At 41.2% G+C, this 23899-nt stretch overlaps 1 protein-coding gene across 4 annotated transcripts in view; it reads right to left on the reverse strand.

Annotated features, from left to right (window-relative positions):
- ERBB4 (erb-b2 receptor tyrosine kinase 4) overlaps positions 1-23899 on the reverse strand; it is a 651514-nt gene that overhangs the window by 310893 nt on the left and 316722 nt on the right. For all 4 annotated transcript variants that reach the window (XM_064452102.1, XM_064452100.1, XM_064452103.1 and 1 more), the window contains exon 3: positions 2933-3119. In XM_064452102.1, the coding sequence (XP_064308172.1) occupies positions 2933-3119 (187 nt within the window). The remainder of the gene's footprint in view (positions 1-2932; positions 3120-23899) is intronic.

Consider the following 23899-nt stretch of genomic DNA (forward strand, 5'->3'; position numbering starts at 1 on the left):
GAAAGGATTTTTATAGGTAAGATTTTTTGCCAGTGTCACGTGAATTCTAGGACATGGTCCTGGCCTGTGCTACACAAACGAAACTCCCTTTTGGGTTGACAGACATCATGAGTGAGAACTGGATTGTGTTTTCTGTGAGATAAGACTTACTGCCTTCATAGCTGCTTTTCGGGTTTTTTTAATAGTGTACGGGAGGAAATTCAAGCCTTTAAAGTTACATTTAAATATGAAAACCTGACAGATATATCTGAAAATAAAAACTCAGCTGTTAATAACACACTGAAAATAATGCAATGGTACTGCACAGGAGGCTGAAACCTGTTGCTGGTTAAGTCTGGGGGTAATCTGCAGGTGACAGCAGCTTCCTCATTTATTTAATACAGGGAATAGTGCTTGTATTTGTATATTGAGCAGTACTGGGCAGAAAACCCCTCAGGAACTTATAATCCTAACACTGCACAAATAAGAACAAAACTTCCCAAACTTCTGTGAATGAGGCCTAAGCCCTGGAAAGACAGTTCTTTGTATGCAAGGCAAGAGTTATGTTTATATCCTACTCAAGTGGAAGAAATGCACCGTTCAAATCCAATCGCTTGAAATCTGCAGTGGACTGGAAGCTTGAAGAATGCAACCTCAAACGGGCTGCTTCATCTTAAATTTAATAACAAATCACTGGTTGGTTGTGATGTAAATATGGAGCAGTTGGTAGACACAGGATAGGTTCAGACACAGCTGATCTATCGCAGCCTTGCAACATCACTGACTCCCACACCCACCAGCTATTTTTATGCAGCTACTAATGCTGAAGATGTGTTAGGAAAATAAATTAAGTATTAATATGCTCCAGGGAGAGCATTTGTAACTAGAAGCAGGTTGTGGGTTAAAATAGCCAGGTACATCTTAACCAGCATAGAAAATGGTCAAAGAACAGCTGCTGAAGACACTCATGAGGCCCTGGCACATGCTATCTAGAAAATATTGAGAGTATTTTGAAGCACGCACTGGCTCATATTCAGCACCCAGAAGCTATTTTAAGTGCTCAGTGGAGACAAGCTAGTGTTATTAGGGAACTTTTCTTCCAAGAGACAACAATATATTTCGAGCCAAATAATCCCATCAGAGGGCTTTGTAAACACCTAAATCAGATGAAGTGGCTGTGATGATCTCACGTTGGGAAAGATTCAGGAGGCTGAGCTAAGGCAGGTTTTCTTATGACACTTGAAAAGAACGTCAAACTATTTGCTGGCCAGTTTTGGTGCTCTGCCTATTAAATAAAAGTTACTTCCAGTGAGAACCTCTGGAGTCAGATGAACTGCCTACTGGCACAGGGCAGCTGGTTCAAGAAGAAAATCTTGAGCAAGAGCCTACAAGATAAGGTTTTTTTACCTTCCTGAGCAGCAAAGCCATGGCTAAACACGCACTGAAAATACAACTCTCACTTTCCGGCAGAACAGCAGCCTCAGACTCACGGGGAAAGGGTTCCAGTCCTCCTCTGGCCTTGGCCTCACCTCACCTCTCTGTCTCAGTTTCACCCAGCCTAATGTCTTTTAACAACACCCACAGACAAGAAAAAGTATATGAAGAAACACATAATACTATTATTACCTGATGCTATAGCTCTGTATTATATGAAGGCATAGACAGTCACAATGAACACCCTAAATCAGAAAGACGGGAAGAAATGTGGGAACAGAAAAAGAGGAAATTGGATTATGGCAGTGATAGAGAGAAGAACAGTAGATGGCAGGGATTTAGAGACTTTGGGAAGCACTCTGATGTCAGCATGATGGTATCTGTAAAGAAAACTGTTAAAAATATGACCAGAAGAAAGAGCCTGATCAGAAAGAGTCAGACAAAACTTTTATTTTGTAAAATATTTCAAGCTTCCTTTTCCCTCCTGTTTTTGAAAACTTAACTGTACGACGCGGCAAGGCTTGAACAACACGGAACTGTAATCACTTGTGTGCCACTCTGAATACCGTGACACAAAAAAAGCAGAGAGTGAAGGGTGCCTAAATATAGTTCAGAAGGCTCCCACCTCCCTGTACTCAGGATCAAACTCCACATCCAGCTCAGGTCCGTGATTTTCAGGCAGCATTTAGCAGAAATAAGGCCATTTCACAATTACCAAAGCTTGGGGTAGAAACAAAGATAGCTGATGAGGAATCAGATATAAATAAATTACTTCCAGTGAACTCCCTAAAAAGAGTTTGCCACTGCCTGCACTTTACTAAGTTACACTCCAGTGATATTTAGCCAATTTTTAATCCACCAAACCACTGACTGTAGATACTCAGCTGGGAGAAGTAAAATGTTGATCTACCCCACATTGTGATCCAGACCTGAATTTACAAAACCATGCACTTCACTTACATTTTTGCTTCAAGAAAATAAGCACTATACACTATTTTTGCTTAGGGAAGGGAGTTGTAAAATTAAATACACCAAAGATACAATATCCCCTTCCCATCCCCTTTCTCTCCCCCTAACCACCCCAGTGCAACAGCAATGGTGACACAGACAGCAGCAAGAGCAGAGACAGAGGGGATGCTAAAGCTAAGCTAACTTGGAAGAAAATATGTAACACCTGAAGTAACATACATGAAATAACTAAAGGTCACAAGGAAACCAACATGCTTATGTTCTTGAAACTAAGAAAAAAGTTCATTTACTCTTTCAACAACCATTTTTGTTTTGAATATGCTCTTGGCATTAATTCCATACACAGCCATCGATCAGTACTGAGAGAATTACAGTGGTGAAGCAAAAAAGGAATGAAATGAAGTACCAAATAGCCTCTCAAACAATGTGCAACTGCCAGCCTCTTGTGGTACCTCTGTTATTTGCAGAATGCAAGTGACCAAGGGCACTGGAGCAAGTATTCAACAAGCTCTTTTTTTTTCCTTCCATCACATTCATGAGTTCCTCTTACCAGTCAAGTTCTTCAAGCCAAGTTCCCTGAGTCCGAAGTTACCATCCTTTCTGTAGTTAAGAAATATCGCCAAAGCATATCGCTCTTCATAGAGTTTGGTCCCACGAACAATGCGCAGGTTCTCCAATGGCAGGTATTCAAACTGATTCAAAGCCACCAAAACGTAGCCTGTGACTTCTCGGATAGACTGAAAGACAAAAGTTAAACAAACACACTAGAAATGGCCCATTTTTAATTATTCTGCATTTCTCACAAAATGGATGCTTTAGTATAAGGTGCTGGCACCCAAGAAAACAAAAAACAAAAAACACCCAACTCCAGAAAACAAATTCTGTTTCAACTTATTAATTTTAACTACATTTCTGTTTCAATTTAAGTGAGTTTATTAGAGATACTGGTTGGAAAACTAGAAAATAAAGAGGCAGACATTCCTTTCCGTTTTATTAAACTTGAGCAGAAATTAACAGTAAGTATTAAAGATGCACGAAAGGTTGACTTCGCACAACTTGAAGCAGAGAGCAGGTCAAAGGCCTCTGCAGGACATAAGCAGAATCAGCTGGGGCAACAGTTCAGGTAAGATTGTCTGTCTGCAGGTAACTCTCTATTGTACAGGATATTCCAAGGTGAGACTGAAGGGACACAACATGGGGTAAATGAGACATCTCTGGAAGAGCTCACCATCAAGCAGGAATGGATGGTAGAAATGAGGGGCAGGCATGGAAGAGTAAAGACAAAGTACATATGTATTAATACCCACTTTTGTACTTCTGAATGAAACCAACCCCTGAACATTTGCAAAGATTCAACTTCAAGTTTCATTTGGAAGTGGTGGAACCATATGTGTGATATAGCCCAAACTTTGATCAAAACCGTTATCAAAACCTTTAGCAAAATAATTGCTGCATCTTTGGGTTGGCTGACATCTTTGTTTGTTTTAGATTAACTACTCAGTAACCCTCCTGCTCATACTCAGGAATTTATTGCCTGGGTTGTAAAGGGAAAAAACATCCCAAACCCCAATAACTGGAAACAATTTTTCAAAGTCCAAAAGATTTACAAAACTAAGACATTTTTCAAGAGAAAAAAAGATTTTTAAGTATGCTTTTTCAGAAAACAAAGTTCATTCTAAGCCATTTAAATCAAAGGCCGAGAAATCTGCAAATGCCTTTAAAAAGTGTTGTTTAAACACTTGCATAGAGCCCCACCATCCTCAGCAGGACTTCGCACAACTGAGGGGTGCTCCTGGCCAGAGCTGCTCCCAGAAACAGGACCTCCATGTTGGGAAGGGTGTCTCAAATATAGTTTTCAAATCTCATCTAATTCCGTGCTTGCAACAGCCTGCAACCACTGTACACATGTACATTTCCGTATGGCTGTACATTTAATGGACAGAAATTGATATAACTACTTGTGTGTTTAAGTGGATGCATGCACTTTTTTCTTCCCTTTGGCAAAGTCAATACCTTAAACAATACACAGAAAGAAAAATTCTGCTTAGAGTAACGTGCATACACTATAACTAACATGAATGGGACACCAGTCAATATTGTAATAAAAACAAACAGGCAAACAATAGCAGGCATCGAATTAAATGTGTTGTGTATGTATCATTAACAAAGAAAGGCAACATGGATTTGCAGCACAAAGGACAGGCTTTTGCTTTGCTGGTTAAGTGCTGCTGTCATGATTTCATATGTAAGTGTGCAAGAGCCTTTTAATTAGGTTTGTAGCTTTATTAACAAGTATGGCAGTATACATAAGGAAGGATTTATATGCCACAAACTCTAGACACTAGCTGTCCTTCTAAAGTCAAACATCTACTCAGCCTAAGCTGCTGAAAAAGTTCTTGAGCTATTTCAAGACTTGCTTGGCATCTAAATAGAGCACAGTGTCATTACAGGACTTTGATGATAACTCAGTGAGTTGAGCTAGGTCAAGAAGTACGGTTCAGTAGCTCAATATTAAATGTAGAGCTGCATTATACCCTGGGACACTGATTCCATTATAATCAGAAGCTTTCCAGCATTTTCATGATAGCTCTTTTGCTTTCAGACATTTCAGCTTTGCCAGTTTCATCAGGAATTTGTTTTTCGTTGTATGCAAAAATTTGCTTAAGCTGTCTTTTTTAGCCTCTCTTCAGAATTCAGGAAATTTTAAAATCATACTCATGGCTTCAATTTCTTCACTGATATTCTAGGGATACTGTGATTAACCTGGAATTGAGGTGAAAAAAATTAAAAGCAGTTCCAAAACTGCACCTGACCAAGTCCTCCCTGCCAAATTTTATCACTCAAAACCATGTTTTCTATTTTTAGAGTATGTCTTGTTTACTGCTGTACAGCAAGTCCACCTGAAAGGAGCCGTAATTCAGCATGGCACTGAAATTACACACACACACTCTCTCACCAGCAAATCTTCATTTCAAAATTAAAAAAAAAAAAGGAGAAAAGGACAAAGTTTTGTTGTTGATAATTGCGAACTGCCACCCCTAACTCAGAATCCTTGGTACTTTGCTTGCTTGGTTTATCTGACTGAAATGACAAATTATGGCAAATATTTTAACAAGAGCTAGAGGGTCCTTTCCAGTCCCGTGGTTTCCATCAGTATTGCCACACCTTTTTATTTGCTGGAGAAACTGCCATGTTAATCCTTGCAAAAGAAAATTATGAAAATAAACCAAAGGATTTCCAATTTACTAGAACATAGCAACCTGACCGACCAAATCTGGTAGTCTGTTATATTAATTTGGGGGTTTATTTTATTTTTTTTATTCATATTTGAATGAAAAAGGCAGAGCAATAACATGTTTTGCAGGATGGTATGTTTTCTGACTGGTCCAACTTGAAAAATGTCCTGGGAGTGCTGCAGGCAGCTCAGGTTTTGGCCACTCCTAGCTGACACTGTCACTTTGACACTCACTGCAAGTTTTGATGTGATTCTTACTGAAAATGGACACCTGCCCACTTGGAGCTCACTCCAAGGCCTGTTGGAGTCATTGCAAAGATGCCTATTGGCTTCCACACAGACTCACAAATCCTCACACCAGACGGGATCAGCCAGCCTGATCCTCTGAAACTCATGCCAAGGTTCAGCATAATTTTAACCTCCTATCCTTTGTATACAAGACTGAATGCTTTCCTGTTTGGGTATCTAGGACTCAGGTATAAGCCCAGATATCTTAATGCTCTGTTTTAGCTACTTTTAATTCAGCATTAATCATTGTCCCACCAAGAAGGTGGAATGGCTCACAGCAGTGGTAGTTTGAATGTCACCTCCCTGTTTGAGTCTCCTGCTAGGGCTGGAGGTCCTCACAAAAATACATTTCCCATGAGTCAATCCCTCAGGAAAGAAAAAGGGAGACAAGGACATGAGTAACTGCATTTCAGTTCCTATGACCTACAACTAGAATGGAAAAACACAGATTAATCACCAACAGACTTAAAGCTGAAACTTTCTGACAGGGAAAACCAAATGAACTTTGGCAACCTCCAGTCTTGCTTGCTGACCATATTGACTTTGCAGGAAAGAAAAGTGGGGGGGGGGGGGCCCGAAGTATTAATCCTTGGCAAATTTAAAGCCTCACAAGTTGCTTTAAAACCACAACAAGCCACAGGATTCAAGTCTGATATATTTACCAGAGAAAAGCTCTTAACAGAAATTTTTGGACAGTAGATAAGTACTCGTACTCCAGTTTGCTGTCCCATAGGCCCAGCGCTGCCCTGCACCCAAAAAGCAGGTACGGTAGCCTATTAACCAGTCTCCTCCTGGCCTATACTTTCCCTGACACCGCCTATTTTTTGTTTTTAAACCTAAAAACATGTTACCCTTTGAAGACAACAGACCCAAAGAAGGCCATATATCCCAAAACTCATCGTGCTTTGAGGCGCTGCCCTGCCCTGGGCTGCTCCTGCGCCTCGGCCTGCTCCAACATGGCAGCCACTGCTCCCCTCAGCTATGCTAGGGCAGTCACTTCGGAGTGTGCGGGTGGGTATGCACAGGGTGAACAGAGAAACAGGGTCCCAAAATAATACCAAAAAAAAGGGGGTTATTTTCAGCAGTTCTTTTTCAGGTGATAAACTGTAAAAACAAGCTCTAGAAAACCCATTCCCTTAATTACAACTAATATTAGCTGAGCACAGGTAAAGCGTTTTAAGTTCCAAACAGCAAAGTCAGAATTATCCTGTCAGCTGTGAGTCATAGGCAAGATTGTTCCTTGCCATCTTAAATCGTCCTTCAGCTCAAGTCAAATGAATCTGAGTGAAACAGAGAAAAATAACAGTGAAAACTTCATCAGTCTGCCCAGAACAAAAGATCCATGAACGATTAGGGAAGCTGATATTTCTCATAAACACTACCAAGTCTCTTAACATCTATCGGGGAAGGTTAGACTGTGGCTAAGGCACCAAAGAGAGCTATATTGTGGGAGTACGTTTCTGCTGCAGATGCGTTATTTATCCAGTCACTGGACCTGATCTAACAAAGCCCTTGCAGCCTCATCTGACCGGACATATGTCCCCAGCACGGGTGTCGGAGCACAGGCAACCTGCTGCAGGGGTCAGCCCACACTTGTGGGACTCCAATTAATTATGTTTTAGGTTCATTTTGCCCTTTTCCATAAAAGCTAAATATGCTTCAAGTCTGCTTTGATCTCACTTTGAAAGCACCAATAAACACAAGTGCAGGTTGTGAGGATCACCTGAGAAATGAATGTGTTTAATTCACAAACACTAAAAAAACCAAAAGGCATAGCATATATATATTCAGCATATTCACTTGAGAGACAAAGAAAAAAGCCTTTGCTTTCCCAGCACTAGTTTGCAGTGAGACAGAGGTGCTTTGGTCCCCCGAGGAAGTCAGGGTGCCAGGTATACAGGCAGCTACTGGGAAAAATTTGAGGAGACACAGGGGTTTCCATAGGAAACGGGTTTCTTCTTCTTCCACCACAAGGAGGGAAGTAGAAAGGGCAAAGAGCTTTAAATTAGATATACATACGGAATAAGCCAAGTGGACACTTTTCATCCCACCTGTTACAAATAGAGTGATTTCTATTATCAGGGGATATCCATTTCACCAGGCAGCAGCAAGGCTCAGCTGTGAGCAGATAGCAGGCATCTCCTGACTCTGATCCAAGGAGCTAGGCTGACCCTCGAACATGAACTGTGTGCTTTGTCGCAATACACCAAATCCTAAGAAAGTCAGATTTCTAAGTGATACAAAGGGGAAAATACTTCCTACGTGCATCATCCTTTTTTCTACCTTAACAAAGGTTAACATGCCGCAGCAAAGTCATGATTAAAATAACGAACATGAATAGTTACCACTGCGTCATCTCCTTCAAAAGCTTTTCACTTCTCGAGTTGACTTGAACAGAGTATTTCATATTTTGCTTTTTGATCAATTAAAAGGTACGCATTTATAGCCAGATAGAACTGTGCAACACCCAACTGGCCAAATTCATTTCCTGTTTTTATTATGAGGAAAACAAAAAATACTGCTAAGACAAAACTTGCTTAACTTTAAACAAGTTCTCAGGATGATCATAACATCCACCTTCACAAAATTCAGTCAGGCATGTTTGTGAGTGTGCTGGTAACCTAAAACACCATCAATTAGTTTTCATTATTTTTTCATACATTTTTACCCATGCAATACATCTTTCATTGTCACAATTAAAAAATTAGTGTTTATTGGATAACCACAAAGCGGCATCTAAGCAGCTACAGCACTTGCAATGCTAACTCTAAGGGAAATACTAATATCCAAAATGTGGAAATAGCTAGCCTACTGCAATTTCTGGAGCTCAATTAGCTGCTCCATGCATTGCTCATTGACAGTTATGTATTTTTAATGACACCATAAGCTGAGATTTTCAAAGGAATTCAGGAGACGTATTTACAGGACTCAGGCATGTGGCTGTTGCCAGCTTCTCTCAAAACCTCATCCATAACCATGAGAAATACGTAGTACATACTGACATTTCTCATGTCTAAGATGATTCTCCATTTAGAGACAATGTCAAAGCTAACACAGAGCACTCACAAAAGGAATTTTGTTCCACAACAAGCTCGTGACTTGTCTCCTTCCATGCTGTGCATCCTTCAACTACGTCAACACTTGTGAAATTGTGATGTTACGCCCTCTGAGCACCAGGAGTTTTTCAGGTACACTGTACAAGCTTCAATAAACCCCCCTCAAGTTTGAGCACACTGATGGATATCAGAGCATAGCTTGTGAAAAACATTTTTCTGGTGCCTGATCCAGAAGCAAGTGGTGTATTGTAACAAGAGGTGCCCTGGCAGCTGCAGAGAATTTATTGTCCAGAATGCTGAAGTTGCAGCTTAGATTCAAATTTGTTACCAAAAAAGAGGAAATTCTTGTAGCATTTCAGTTTGCTTTAAGATGTATTAAAGGCAAAGGAAGGGCTTGGCTGTAGTTTTTACTTACATTTTGTTATTCCGGGAGTGGAACTTTTCATACATTAAAACTGGAGAATTAGCTGTGTAGTTATTAATCTACAGAGTCTGATGTAGAAATCACACTGTTTCATGCATAAGGCAAGCGAAGCTGAGTCTGAGCTAATATACATTACAGAAGGGTCTAGGGAGGTCTTGGAGACAAAACAAATACTGGTCTAAAATTCATTAAACTGCAGATCAATGCCCAAATCTGGCATTTGGAAAGGAAGCCCCATTAATAACACATAAGTGATGGTAACGGACAAAAACGGGGAGCCTTTGAAATGTGTAACCTGACTCATTTTGCAAATTATTGCTGGGAAAACAATGTGGGATGTGAAAAATAAAATTATAATAAACAAAATAATAAAATAATGTAGGTATTGGAACATTACATAGAAATAATAGGTAAATCACTGGACAAAAAAAACCAAAATCTTTTGCTTTCAAATTTCAAAATATTGTTTCTAAAGACGTATCCAAATAAAAGATGTATCCAAGAATTCTTCATGTTGACTGCGTTAGATGTAAGCTCAGGTGTCAGCTTGCACTGTATATCTACACCTGTTTTACAGTCAAAAATATCATACAAATAGAGAAACTGATAAGGCTTACATCAACATCTGAGAGTCTTCCCAATGTTCTCTGTCTAAAACATAATTCCTCTATTTGTGTATCTGCTTAGGAAGTGTCTAACTTTTAGGTACACAGGTTGCCTAAGCGCACACAATAAATCCTAAGCAGTTTATGTTGAGCAATGTTATGACCTAGACAAAGCCTCTACTCTGTAACAACCCAATCTTCACAGCTAACATCTTTCTGTCCTGAGGAAAGCTATGGATGATCTGTAATACCTGATTGGCCTTCAACACACTTGCAGAGCGGTTTCGAGGAGAGTTTATTGTATTGTCTCCAAAGGGAAAACTTAGTCATAAATTAGATCAGAAAGACTAAAATGAAAGCATTATGCTGCTACAAAATGCTTTACCATTTAGGCTGTTTAATAGTGGCTACATTTTGCAGAAACTCAAAGCACATCAGCTAACAGCTGCCCGGTTAGAGAATTTCCAATGGGAGATATTGATGCCTTTTGCTTTCTCTGCTTTTGGGAGCTTCAGTCAAGTAAAACATTATTTCTTTCCAGGCAACATTAAATTGCACAAATGGCTACTTCATAAACAAAATAATATCAACACTCTGGAAAGATTTTATAAAAGTAATAACCATGGGAAAACACATTCCCTTTTATCAATTTGACTTAGACAGCCATAGCCTATGAGAAGCTGTGAGCACATTCAAGGGTCTCCGAACACTTTCACCCAGAAAGACAAAGCAACGGCTGCCTTGTGCCCCTGCACTCGGCACTGGTGAGGCCACACCTCTAGTACTGTGTTCAGTTTTGGGCCCCTCACTACAAGAAGGACATTGAGGTGCTGGAGCGTGTCCAGAGAAGGGCAGCGAAGCTGGTGAAGGGTCTGGAGAGCAAGTCTTATGAGGAGAGGTTAAGGGAACTAGGGTTGTTCAGCCTGGAGAAGAGGAGGCTGAGGGGAGACCTTATCGCTTTCTACAACTACCTGAAAGTCACTAGTGATAGCACAAGAGGAAATGGCTTCAAGCTGTGTCAGGGGAGGTTTAGACTGGTTATTATGAAAAATTTCTTCACTGCAAGAGTGGTCAGATATTGGAACAGGCTGCCCAGAGAGGTGGTGGAGTCGCCATCCCTGGAGGTATTTAAAAGACGTGTAGACATGGCACTTCAGGGCATGGTTTAGGAGACATGGTAGTGTTGGGTTGACGGTGGACTTGATGATCCTAAAGGTCTATTGCAACCTTAATGATACATTGATTTTATGACACCTGAAACTGCTGTAGAGAGGCAGCATGGGGCAGCAGCGTGAACACTGCATTGGGATGCCTGTGTCTGCTATTAGCTTTGGTATTTCTTTTTTGTAGTTAGACTGCATTGTCCTTGGAGTAGAAGTGCTTTCCTAACAACAAAAGGAGCCTTGACCCCAGTTGTTACCTTCACTGCACAATGCCTCACAGTCATATTTACACAAAGTGCCGACAGCACTGCTGTGGACATCCCGAGATGTCAGTGGACTGCACCAAGTTGGTATCTTTATTTTGGCAACACAAGATATCATCTACAAAAGAAAAAATACCTTCTGGTGTCTCAGTGCTGTTCTTATTTGTGATGCTCTAAATCCCCATGACATTTTTGATTGTGTCAAAGCCTTGGGAGGCTGCTTACTTGGTCCTCCAGATCATAAATTTGGTCGGAGCATACCAGGGAGCCCATCCATGCCCAAGACTCCTTACCATGGAAAGAAAATGGAAGAGGAGGATGAGGAGCAGGACCAGTGCTCCCAGTCTCTCCTAGCACAGAAGCATTCCTGACTTCTCCAGCTTACATGCAGCCTGAGACAGCAAGTGGATGAAGTTTTATACAGGGAACAAAAAGGAGAGGTGAAAAAGGATGTCTTTCCCAGAATGGTGACGAAAGGTCAAGTGTCCGATCAGAAGTCAAATGGAAGAATACACATGACAAATGCGGTGCAGTCCGTAACACGGTGTCCAGAATTACACACTGCTGTAAGCAAGCTGCCTACAAAGATCCTAGGAATGTTCTGTGGGCATTGAAGAGTAGAAAGAGGCTTTATTTGTTCATTTAATATATGATGAGTGACAGGCTTTGTGCATCAGACATTGCAATTTCTTTTTTCCTAGTACCCGACCAGGTTAGCTGGTATGAATTACTGGCAAGTCTATAGTTAGCCAAATAAATTAAATGTGTTTATTAAAATTTCTCCACTGTCTACTGTGGAAGAAATGGGAGGACTTGGCTGGCATGATTCCCACTCCTTGGAGCAACGCAGAAAGAATTAAACATCACGGGGATCTGGTACAGAGGTGGAGCTGAACAACAGGACATTTATATTTTTCTATTCAAACAGCAGGTGAAGGTATCAGGCCCCTCCTGAAAGCAAAAGGCTGTTTCTATTTCTGAACATGGGAACTGACTACACATGGTGAAAATGTGTTAACCTTGCCAAATTTCAGCTAAACAATCTCTGTCTAGGCTTTTGGGTTTTTTTGCAAGAAGCAAATGGCTGGCTGTCCAATCCTGAAAAAGCAGATAGGTTATTTTTAGAGAGCTTTGCTTTTCCTTTCCCAAGAAAATACTTTCTTAAAAATATATTGTCAGTTTGTTTCATATGTGCAACAACCACTCTTTAATTAGTATTTTGAATCCATTTCCTGGGAAGAACTGACTTTATTGGCACTCCAGGACAACTCTGCACACATAAATTAGTCAATACTGGAGTTCTTGCTGACTGTCTGGTTTCACTGAAGAGGAGAATCTTCATCCAAATACTGGACTTTAGCAACTCTTATTTCTAGCTGAGCATATACAAATACAACTTCTGAGCTCAACATCACGCCTACCTATTGAAACTATATCAGCCTCTGTAACTCTAATCTCTTCAAGAATAGAAACTCTGGAGAGATTCATTAATCACTGGCTTTTGATTAAGGTTATTTCCATTGAGATAAAAAGTGAAGAGGCTTCTTGTTTTTAAAGCTGTGTTTTTGTTTCATTTATCTAGAAGCTGGAGAATAGCTCTGTTATTCAGGCTTTAATAGACTGTTTAAGTCTCCTTCAAGGATAGATCCATAATTTATAAGATGGGAGCAATTAGTAAATGCATCTGATTTTCAAATTCAGAGGTATTCTTTAGGAAGGACATGTAAACTCCAGATTTTGATATTATGCAGGATGCCACCAACCAGGAAAACATCCTGTAATCTGCAGTGACTGAACTAACCGTAAGATAACATTTTTCTCTGCATTAATGCCAATACTTTTCTTCAAGGGGGCATGTTAAAAACTTCTCCCACTCATTACATTTTCTGTGTGGCTCCCGAACTGAGAAAGATGCACAGTCTTACAGGAGATGGGAGCTTTTTTTAATCATGTCCAGGATAACCAGACACCTTAAAAACACCATCATTCCTACATGAAATTATTGAAACAATGAGCAAATTTTTGTTCCCTCAAGGTTCACAAACAACATCTTTTTTTTGTTTAAATTATAGATGAGTTTATGGAGAGGGGTGCTTAAAAAGTTCTACATAAAATTATTTCTCTTTTCCAGGAACAAGACTAGAGAAAGTGGTTTGCTCTTGATATAAAAGTTCTAAAAAGCTTAAAAATTAACAGTCCAGAAGAAATGGTAATTTTATGAAAGGAAAAGATGGGGAATGGGGCAAGAGATCAGAGAGGAAAGGGGAACTTCTTATGATCAGGAGCAGAGAAGGACAGAATGTGTCTCCCCTAATGCAAGGCAGACTCAAGCAGTAGTCATTCTGGCATTATCTAATTTCCGAGTGCTTGAGTTTGCAATCTTACTGCTTTATTTCTACATCATTTTCTTCTTTTTTTAGGGGAATCATGGCAGGAAAAGTGTAATACTCCATACAAGATATAATTTCCTTCAATACTTATCACCAGCAAATGATTGGACAAGCAATCTTTTGCCAATGGCTTAATTAGAGGAAACCTCTATATTTAATAATGTTCCTTAATTTACTGAACCACACACAATAGCTTGTCAAAGGAGAAAACGCAGAGTGGTTATTGTCGTAGCTAAGGATGGAAAAAAGGTTCAGTCATTACAGTCATGACAGAAACAATGTTATTAACTATATAGGAATAATCTCAAAGGAGTTCCCAGCTGATTGACAATGATAAAATAATGCAGCAAGCTAAAAAAGAGCCTTCTCTCCTCACCTGTTTTTATTAATACCCTTATCACCTTTCCCTGAAAGACAGCTTTTCAAGAGCTATTATTGTACATAATATTAAATAAAATTAACCACGGCAAAATTGAATTATGTCTTCTGAACCCCTAAATGGAGGGTGCTCACCAGTGCATCCCTCTGCTGGGATGTGCCCTTCAGCAGGTGCGGGGTCCAGTGGCTAGACCCCAAAAAACTCACAATCCACTTGCAACCCTGAGACGCTGATCACTGCACCCAAGTGAGCAAGGCTGTGTCTGGAAACAACAGAAAGAGCAAAGTCTGGGCTGGACTGGACTTGTCCATTCACTTTTGCCCCCACTGACCACACTGGGGACACATCCTCCCTCAGAAAGAGGACCCCAGGAGTTGAGTGGTCATCCAAGACCAGGCTTTTGCATATCCAGGAGAGATTTCACTTCCAACAAGAGCCTTCTCTGCCCAAAGCTGACAGCCAGCCATTGGCTTGGTAGGTGTCTTAAAAATGCGTCTGCCATTCAATATCCAGGAACACAAGGAAAGAAAAGACACCTCAAGAGAGAGGGAGAAGGGAGCGTGCAAGGACCCAGCTACATCAGAAGGCCAGCAGTGGTATTTCATAGATATCAATTACATTACAGTCTGTAAACTATACAGAATGTGCCAGCTGCTGTGAACTATGACCATCGAAGGTCAGATTATCATTAAATTGTTTCAGGAGAGGCTGCTCTTACTTAGCATATAATTGCTGAACCTAAGCACACTCCATATAACCAACAGAAAAATGAATTATTTAAATACTCTTCTTTTAACAAATAGTATTACCATTTTATTTATACCAGTATTAATTTCACTCTAAAAATTGCCTCTGGATTTTGCAGAATTAAGTTTTGCCACTCTGGGGTTGTCAGAAATTTCAGAACTTCTGCATGATACCTGTGTGTGTATGTATATGTGTATATATAGTTTTTACATGTATTTAAAAATATACATATACACAAAGCAACCAAAAAGCGCATTTGTATTCCTGGAGAATTTCTTGTCTTCAGATATTTTGGGTGTCTAAAAATGTAGGTAGTTTCCTCACTGAATTGCACGCTGTTGTGAGACAAGAGAAAAATCCTGGCTAAAATGACAGTTCTTTCTCAGCTGAGCAAAACCTGTTCTCATTCTCGCAGCCCCAAGCCTGACTTTAGGGCAACTATAATACCAGGTTAAAGTCACAGGCTTTTCTGGCTCCAAAGGACTTACATTTTTTATTTTTACCTAATTCTATTCTACTTGTAGCAAGCAGTGCTTTTGAGAGCCAGTTGGAAAAACAGAAGATGGCAGGTCAACGGTATTTTACTCCTGGAGATGGAGCATGCACTAAGTGCCAGCTCCCCCTATATCCACACACACAATTTCCTAAAGTACCATGTTTCCAGATATTGCAGCCAGGCAACTACCCTCTCCATATTGCTCCACAGCCTGTTTATTCAATTATTTTTCTCCGCCCTCTTTTCTCACATTGCCCTAGACAGAAGAGACCCTTTGATTTCCAATACCTCATTACTCCCACCTGCTCTGAATTTCAGTTTCTTTCTTGCATTGTCCCACTGACCAAGGGCTGTGTTTGCCCTTGCCTCCCGACCCACCCTACCCAACCTGAGAACCCTCTATCAGATGCACCAAACACACCTTTCAGGCTCCCAGAACATCTTACTGAATTAATAAATCCATTCAATTTTATTGAATTATTTCAATAATTTTTAATTGAATAAATTTATTTTGAGAACATTAAGTCGGACAGTGTAAGTCTTGATCCTCTGAAGTCAATAAAAGTCAACACAGCAACCTTGCATAGATATTTCCAGAATGTCTCAAAACCAGCCTTTTCTGTCCCTTAAACCCCTGACTTGTTATGTGCAGACTGCACCTCACATGCTTCGCTATTTGGAAAAGTTTACATATGTAACTATATAACCAGCCAAACACTGGCCCCTTTGGTTGTCTGCTCTTCTGAAATATTGTGTGTGTTTGAGTGTGTGAGTTTGCACATGTTGCACTTCAAACTTTGGAAGTCCTACACGCCGGGGGCAGGAGTGGCTCGTGTTTACCTCTGTGACTCACAGATGTATCAAGATATTTACAGTATTTTTCCCAATGGGTTTCCATGGATGGCTGACCTTTCAGCTGAATACTTTAGCATCCTACTTTGCCAGTGTCTGTTACAGTACTTTCCTATCCCTGTTTGACCCTGTCAGTCCATGAATATTTGATACTAAATTAAAGCATTACAAACCAAGGGATAAATTCTGTCCAGGATGCAACCCTCGCAGACCTTAATTGCATTTGCTGGTGTGAATGTTAAAGGCCCATCATTGCAAGGGCTTCGGGCTTTGGCTTCTGTTGAACCAGAGCTTGAGAAAGAAGGGAACTGTCAATGGCCCATGCCTTCTCAAAAGCAAAGGGTTTTTTATTTTATTTGGTATTTTCTCGAGTGCTGGCACTGTCCTTTAGTTCAAACTGCTCCCAGGTATTGACAGCAATTAATACACCATTTGAGGTTTTGTTTTGCTTCTACTAAACAAGCTAAACTCAACTCTTCTATTCTCTTCTTCTTTTAGAGGCTCTCTATTCCCTTCCACCAGCCCAGCAGTTCATCTCTCTGCTTCTCTGTTCCCCATCTATAAGAGAGGATTTACCAAATTTTCCTTTCCCTTCATAAAATTACCACCTTTTCTCTCCTTGCCCCCCTTGTCCATTTAGGCTGTAAGCTTTCCAGAAAAGGGGAAGGTCTATGTCATACCATGTCCTTACACTGTGTAATGGAATTCTTAACTGAAATGAAGTTGCAAAGTCAAGAGTAACGCCCAAATTATCAGTAACAGAGAAATGGCCATGAACTTTGCAAGTCAGTGCTTAAAGTTTAAAGAAAAGAGCTGAAAAGTGCCTTTTCCATCTAAGCATTTCTTTCAAATTACTCATTAAATCCAAGCCAATGGTAACATTTGCATACCCAGTACTACAAATCCTGGCAATCCCGCCATTTCCAGTGAGGGTTCATTGGCTTTTCCATCTTGTCTTCCTAACAATTCATGTTGCACTCACATGGAGCCCAAAGAGACAAAGGTTAATCTGCCTCATCAGCATCTGAAAATCAGCAGGCACCCCCTATCTAAAGACATAATTACTGCACTCGAACTCCAACGGCTTTGTTTTGACAGAATGTTATCAAAGCAGTACAAATGGCTACATGGGACTCCCAATAACCCCAATGACCAGATTCACAACAAACTTCAGGGACCAAAGAACTGACCCCCTAGCTCTCAGCACAGCATCATGGTCTAAGGGATAACGTCCACTAAAGAAACTTCACTATCACAGTCTTTGCCACCCTCACAGCAAATATTAGACTGAAGATAGATGAGACGAAGGTCTGGTAGGCGCTGGAGTCTCATTCTCATGTCACTTCACATTCTGGTGTTTCCAACAAGAAGGCAAACTGCTTTCTCCTTTTCTGCCATAGCCAAAGTTAACTCACAGGACACCTACAAATTAACATGTGTCCTTTACTTTGGCTGTTCTCAATAAGATTTATAACTGAAGCTCAATCAATTAAAACAGACAGAACTCTAACAAAGCATGGCTTTAAACCAGAATTTCATCATTCCTCCCCTAGGGGCCAAGTAGTGAGGGGAGATACATGAGGCCAAATTTGCCAAATTGTTCCACAAGAAATCCTTACGTTTAATCACAGGCTGATTCAAAGGAACTCCCAATAGTTTTAGTTAATTATCTTCATGCTATGTCCTTTCATGGAACTTAAAATATTCCCCCACTCTTATCTTTGCCAACGGGCCACCACTTTCAGCACTGCAGGACACCTGAAGAACAGGACTGGTTGGAACCAATGATGGGATTCCACGTGTGCATGTGTGCGTGCCCACGAAGAGGAGGGCTACAGAATGGGTGGCCACTCAAAGTGGTTTGCCTGCTTGCATGGCTCCTCAGAGCAGGTATTTTCCTTCTAAGAAAGTTGTGCTGGAATTAATTTCAACTGTACTAACAACACTGAGTATGTATTTCAATACTAGCAGTTATGTGAGATGCCAAATAGAAGGAAATATTTTCTTTTCAGAGAAGCACACAGGCTTGGGGCTGATCCAGAGAGCTCTCAAACTGCAGCATAGACCAGGAACTCACTCTCATGTCCCTGGAGGCTTTGCTATGCTTACCACAGCTGTAGCCAGCTCCCGCACAATGATGTCCATCTTCCTCAGCAGAGGCTCAATCTCAGTTGGGACAAGGACCATGTTAAGGCCAGATACAGTCAGGGGAATTCAGCTGAGGTTTTCACTGAGAAAAGACTGGAACTGAAACTGCCGCACTTTGGGGCAGAGGCACAAATGCGTGGGCATGGACTGGAAAAACTTAGCCTTGCTCTGTAAGCTAAAGCACGTGCTTAAATACTTTCTGAATTCTGCCTTTAAGAAAGTGATCCAAACCATGCAAGTTGTCGGCCTGTCCCTGCTCTGCGAAGTACATAACCACACACAGCTGCTGCTGTCATAACGCAGATGGAAATGTCTTCTTTTCTGCCTCAGGATGTCCTCCCTGGGTCATATCAGCATGTCAAACTCCATCATCCTTTCCAAACTAACAGCATGTTGAAGGGAAAATTATTTAGTCAGAAAAGCATCCTCAGGTAAAAAGTTTCTGATACCTTTTTTCTTTGAAGCTATGCTTCATGCAAAAGTCTGGCTGGCTCATATTTTGGAGGCCAATGTCTCAGAAGACTGACATGGTGCAGACATTTGGGTACAGTCTTTTCTTGTCTTGTCACATTTCCTGCTTTGTTAGGAAGAAATTCTTGATTAAATCATTGAATGAGTCTAGAAGGCAGCCCTGGCTTAAGGCATGGAGTCTCCCAGGTCTCCCACCTTCAGAATCTGACATCCATAGCGCTGGAGAAGGACTATTGTCTCACTCCCTGAAAACCAAAAATTAATCACAGCATAGCACAGTGTATTTTGGTGGGTCATCACCAAACAGGCTCCACCTGAAGCTGATCAGTATGGATGAAGTTTTGCTATGGGTCAAGGTGTTTGTAAGTTACCAGAGCCGCAAGCTCTGACTTGAAGGCTTGTTCAGAGCCTAACTACAGTACAACCAGCTCTAGGAATTACTGCACGGCATTCAGCTCTTTAAACATCCTAACCACTATGAATCAGGCGACAGTGGTAGACGATTGGGGTGCTGAATTGCTCTCTGCTCCTTGGCTCCCTAAGTTTACCCTATTCAGCAAGTTTATGAATTTTTTGAGACAAACTACAGAATGTGGAAACTGCCAGAGGAGGTTTAGCAAGTGCAAACACACACTTTAGAAAGATAGTGTTATACTAGGCATGCGTCTTCATCTTTTAGAGTTACTGACTGCCTTTCCTAGGTCCTGCTTTTCTGAGCATTAATAGGAATCTCTCTGGCAGCTGCTGAAGGGCTGATCATGCATGGGGTGGCCAAATATTCTTCCTGCTCTTCATGTTCTGATTGAACTTTTCTCCTCCAACCACAACACTTGGCTAATCAGCACCATTTACATTTCCATATATATAACACTTGCTATTTCTGAGGCACAGCTAAGGAAGTAACTCTTTACCAAAGCTACTTACGTACACAAGAAAACTCAGAGCAAGAAAGACAGGGGTAAGATAAGGAGTGAGAGAAAGCGCTGCTTTCTAGGTGGGCAAAAAAGCTGACATGACGGATCTTCCCCCTTAATCAACTTACTCACCTTTTCTTGAAAGCTCATGATGACAAACTACCTGAACTGGAGCGGCCTGGGAGCTGATATCCCTCAGCGTCCGCTGCAGTAAATTATTGCCTGGCTCTGCTGATGGAGATAGAGAGAGGTGATAGTGTTCCGTAACAATAGATAAATGGTAATATCCACCATTTCTTACTACTCTGCAACAAAGCTGCTAGTATAGAGTGCTTAGATTAGGAAGTCAGTGCTATTAAAATAAAATTGTTTTCTCCCTTTTTTTATTTTCTCCCTAAGGTGAACAATGGCTATAAAAAAGCCATATATTTCCTAATAAATACAAAGCCATGCTAGAATCAGATAACTGAGTTTATGCTAAGTTTTAAAATGCATTTTTTGGCAACAAATAGTCATTCAGATATCAATAAACATTGTGCACTTTATCATCATCCTGCTGGGTTTTCAGCTGGCAAAAGAGCTTTTTATGTTGTGTGTCTTCAATTCCCAATTTCTCAGTACCCCGCTGCTGCTATTCCCACCCTCTCCTCATCTCAGAGATGACTTCTGAGGTGCACATGTGTCACTACTGAGACCGCTCTGCTCCGTTGTCTCGTTCCGGCGTATCGTATAGCAGATAAGCTTCTGCTCACCACGTCACAGATGCAGGCTGGGAACAAAGTAGGCAGACTACAAACACTTCCTACTGTCCTGAAAATACTGATATATAACTAGTGGTAACTCCACGGTGTGGTTCCACTTTGGTAGCTATGGCTTTAATTACACACTCCAGAAGGACACAGCCATTAGCATATACATGAAATGCAGTACACAGCCTTTTACTAGATGTCTGTAACTACTGCAAGGCAAGAAATATGGTTCAGGGAGTAGAGCACAAGGGAAGAAGGAGGTCATAGCAATGGAATATCAAAGTAGCAAATGGAGACAGAGCAAGGAAGCAAGATTCCTCCAGTCTGAAATTCTGTACTGAGATCAGCACAATAAATAGGATGCCATGAAAATGTTGATTAGAAGCAGCAGTGCATGGTTTCAATTTCTCAAAAAACAAACTGATGCTTACTGAGAGTGAGCTGAGAATCTGCTCGCTTTGCATAATGTGGGCAATCAGCAGAGGAAAAGTGCTGGAAAAACTGCTTCGATCCTCTGTAGTGTCAACTGTGAACATCCCTTGGAGTCAGCAGCTACCATGGCAATCCCCAAGTGAGGGACTGCCCAGGACATCTCTTAATTTCCCACTGCCAGAGTCTCAACAACTCCCTTGTACCACCTTTAATGCTCCCGAGTCTCAGTGTGGCAATCCCAAGAGAGGATTGCGTTGGTTTCCTTTCAGGGAGTGCTCAGCCCTCTTAATGGAGGAGAAAGGCCGCTGCTCGCTGACAAAACACACCTGCTTTCCACCAGCCCTCCCGAGGCACTGGTGCTAAGCGGGTGCTGCACCAGACCTCCTGCCATCACGGTTCCTGCATGGAAGATAATTCCCTGAGCAGCCAACACATCAACCAGCACTCATGCCCGATCCTTCACGAGCTGAAGGGCCTGTGTTTGACGCTGGCTGGTACCAGCACATATCCTACACAGCCAGGTAACCAGGATCCCATTAATACCACAGGCATTTATTGGAATTTACATTTGGCTAGATATTATGAGAACAGCATCATAACCATATTTCTTTTATCTGAAAGGCCTCAAGTCCTGGGCATTTCAGCTATGGCTAGTTTTGTGGCATTGGCCTTTTCCCCTCCTCCTGAAGGCCACTTGTAAGTGAACATTAGTTCACAAGCTGCAGACAGAGCAACAACGTTGGCTCTAACACAGCCCTACAAGCCTGAAAGTTAGGATCAGGGCTGCCTATGGTTGAGTTTGCAAGTCATACCTAACACCCTGCAGTCTGGTAGTACTTGGCTATAACCATGAGGACAGGCTGTCTTAGGAGCCAGAAATACAAAATTACTAACAGCACTGACCATTTACTTGCTAGGCAGGTACAAAACCACAGGAACCCTCTACACAGAGCAAAGCAGAGAATAACACTGAAGCAAATATTGTCAGTGATGCTGTCACGTCAGACATGTCTACATTCAACTCCTAAGTGTTATTAGATTTGGGCAATTTTTAGTTAAACTCACAGGTTCCCAGTTTCAGCAGATATTATGACTGTTTATTAGGTTCTATAACGCAACACCCGACTTCTACCCTTCTTTGGAAGTTGTTTCATTTAAGCAAGACATATTTGAACCATCCTGCTCACTTAACTCACCTTGCCTGCCACAATTACCCTCTTCCATGAGCAGCAAAAGGACAGATAATGAGAGCTCAGGAGGCTGCAGGGCTCTGCTCAAGGGCCAGAGACAAGGGAGAGAAGCATGTTAGCAAGCAGCAGAAAGCATGTTTTCCCTAGTGCTTCCTGGGGTGAATTTTCTCAAGACTAATAATGTGGGCAAGCTCAAGCTGCAGCGAATCCCTGTGGGGAGGGACTGACTTCGGTCCTTGCCATTCACCCTGTGATCATTTTCCTAATCTTTGCTAGAACATAGTGCCATCGGACACTCGACTAGCCAATTTGGTTGAAATCAGACAACGGAAGTTAAAAGGGAAGGAGGCTAAGTAACAGGTACACACAGCCCTTGAATGTTCAACAAACCTGTCTGTAAAAGGTCTGTGTAAGGGAGTCAGAACTAAAGAAATAGTAAGTTTATTCACCCATTTACCTTCTCCCTCCTCATATTCAAGCCAGAAGCCAACATGTACTGGAGTGAGCTGACTCAAGATCATTTATGATTTTGACCTCTAGCTTGGAATGAAATTCAGTGGGGACACCATGCTAATGATGCAGGATTATTAAACCCATAAACTGAATCTCCCTGGATAACAAGGACCAGCAACCCCGGAATCTACTGAAGACCGATGTGGATGACCTGAGTCAGGCCTTTGAACAGTTGACAATGTTGATGGTGACAAGATTACATGATGGAGGCCATCCAACTCTTTCTCCAGACGTTTCAGACAGCAAAAGTCTGGAGAAACAAGACAGGACTAGGAAGAGGAAGACTCTGAAGGCAACAGGCCCCTGTGTTAAGCACGCTCTGGAGTGGTGAAGGGACAGTGTTCGGACACGCTTTCAGTATCCTGGGTCCTGATGAAATGTGTGCCAGCCCACCCGCAAAATGAAGCCTAGGACAGGGCTGCCCCCAGGAACCAGGGTGTCCCCAACCCTACGCTTAATGCTGCAAGCCCAGAGAGGAAAGGTAAAACCACCATGGCTGAAGTTGGCACAACATGGTAACGCAACATTTTACAGAATTCAGGAGCAGAGACAGAGAAGATGCCAATCTCTGGAGCCAAAATGTCAGTGCAATAATAAAATGATTCCTTCCAGGGTACGTCTGGCACTTCCATTCCTCAAATGCTAGATTTACTTGGATATATTTAAAAACCGTTGACTATAAAAGATGTCAGCATGATTGACTGACCAGAAAAGTGTAAATAAAAGAGCCCTAAATTGCATCATTTGGGTAAATATGTATTTATACAGTTTGGAAAGAAAAGCCTTGTTATTCAACTGTTGGACAGCAGCAGCGACACAGGAGCTGTTCTGGTTTATAATGCAAATCATGTAATTTGGGACACGCATTATGTGTATTAAAAATGCAAAGTAAGATCCATGTAAAACGCTGTTAATTTGCAGTAGCCACTTTTCAAAGTATAATTTCTCAGGCATTTACATATTTTTTCAGTAAAAAAAATAAATTAACCATTATTTAGAACATTTGCCATATCTCATTTGTTGGATCAAGATACTTTTGAGCTACAGAGACATGGAAATGGCCATAGAAACTGGTAAATTACTAATTTCCTTCTTTTTTTAAAATGAAATATAAATTAAATATAGGAGCCTCATATTTCTGATAGGCCAAACATTTTTAATTGTAATTAACAATCCGATCGCAATTGAATTATATGATCATC

The sequence above is a fragment of the Phalacrocorax carbo genome, chromosome 5, assembly GCF_963921805.1.
Source record: "Phalacrocorax carbo chromosome 5, bPhaCar2.1, whole genome shotgun sequence".
NCBI classification, from domain to species: domain Eukaryota; kingdom Metazoa; phylum Chordata; class Aves; order Suliformes; family Phalacrocoracidae; genus Phalacrocorax; species Phalacrocorax carbo.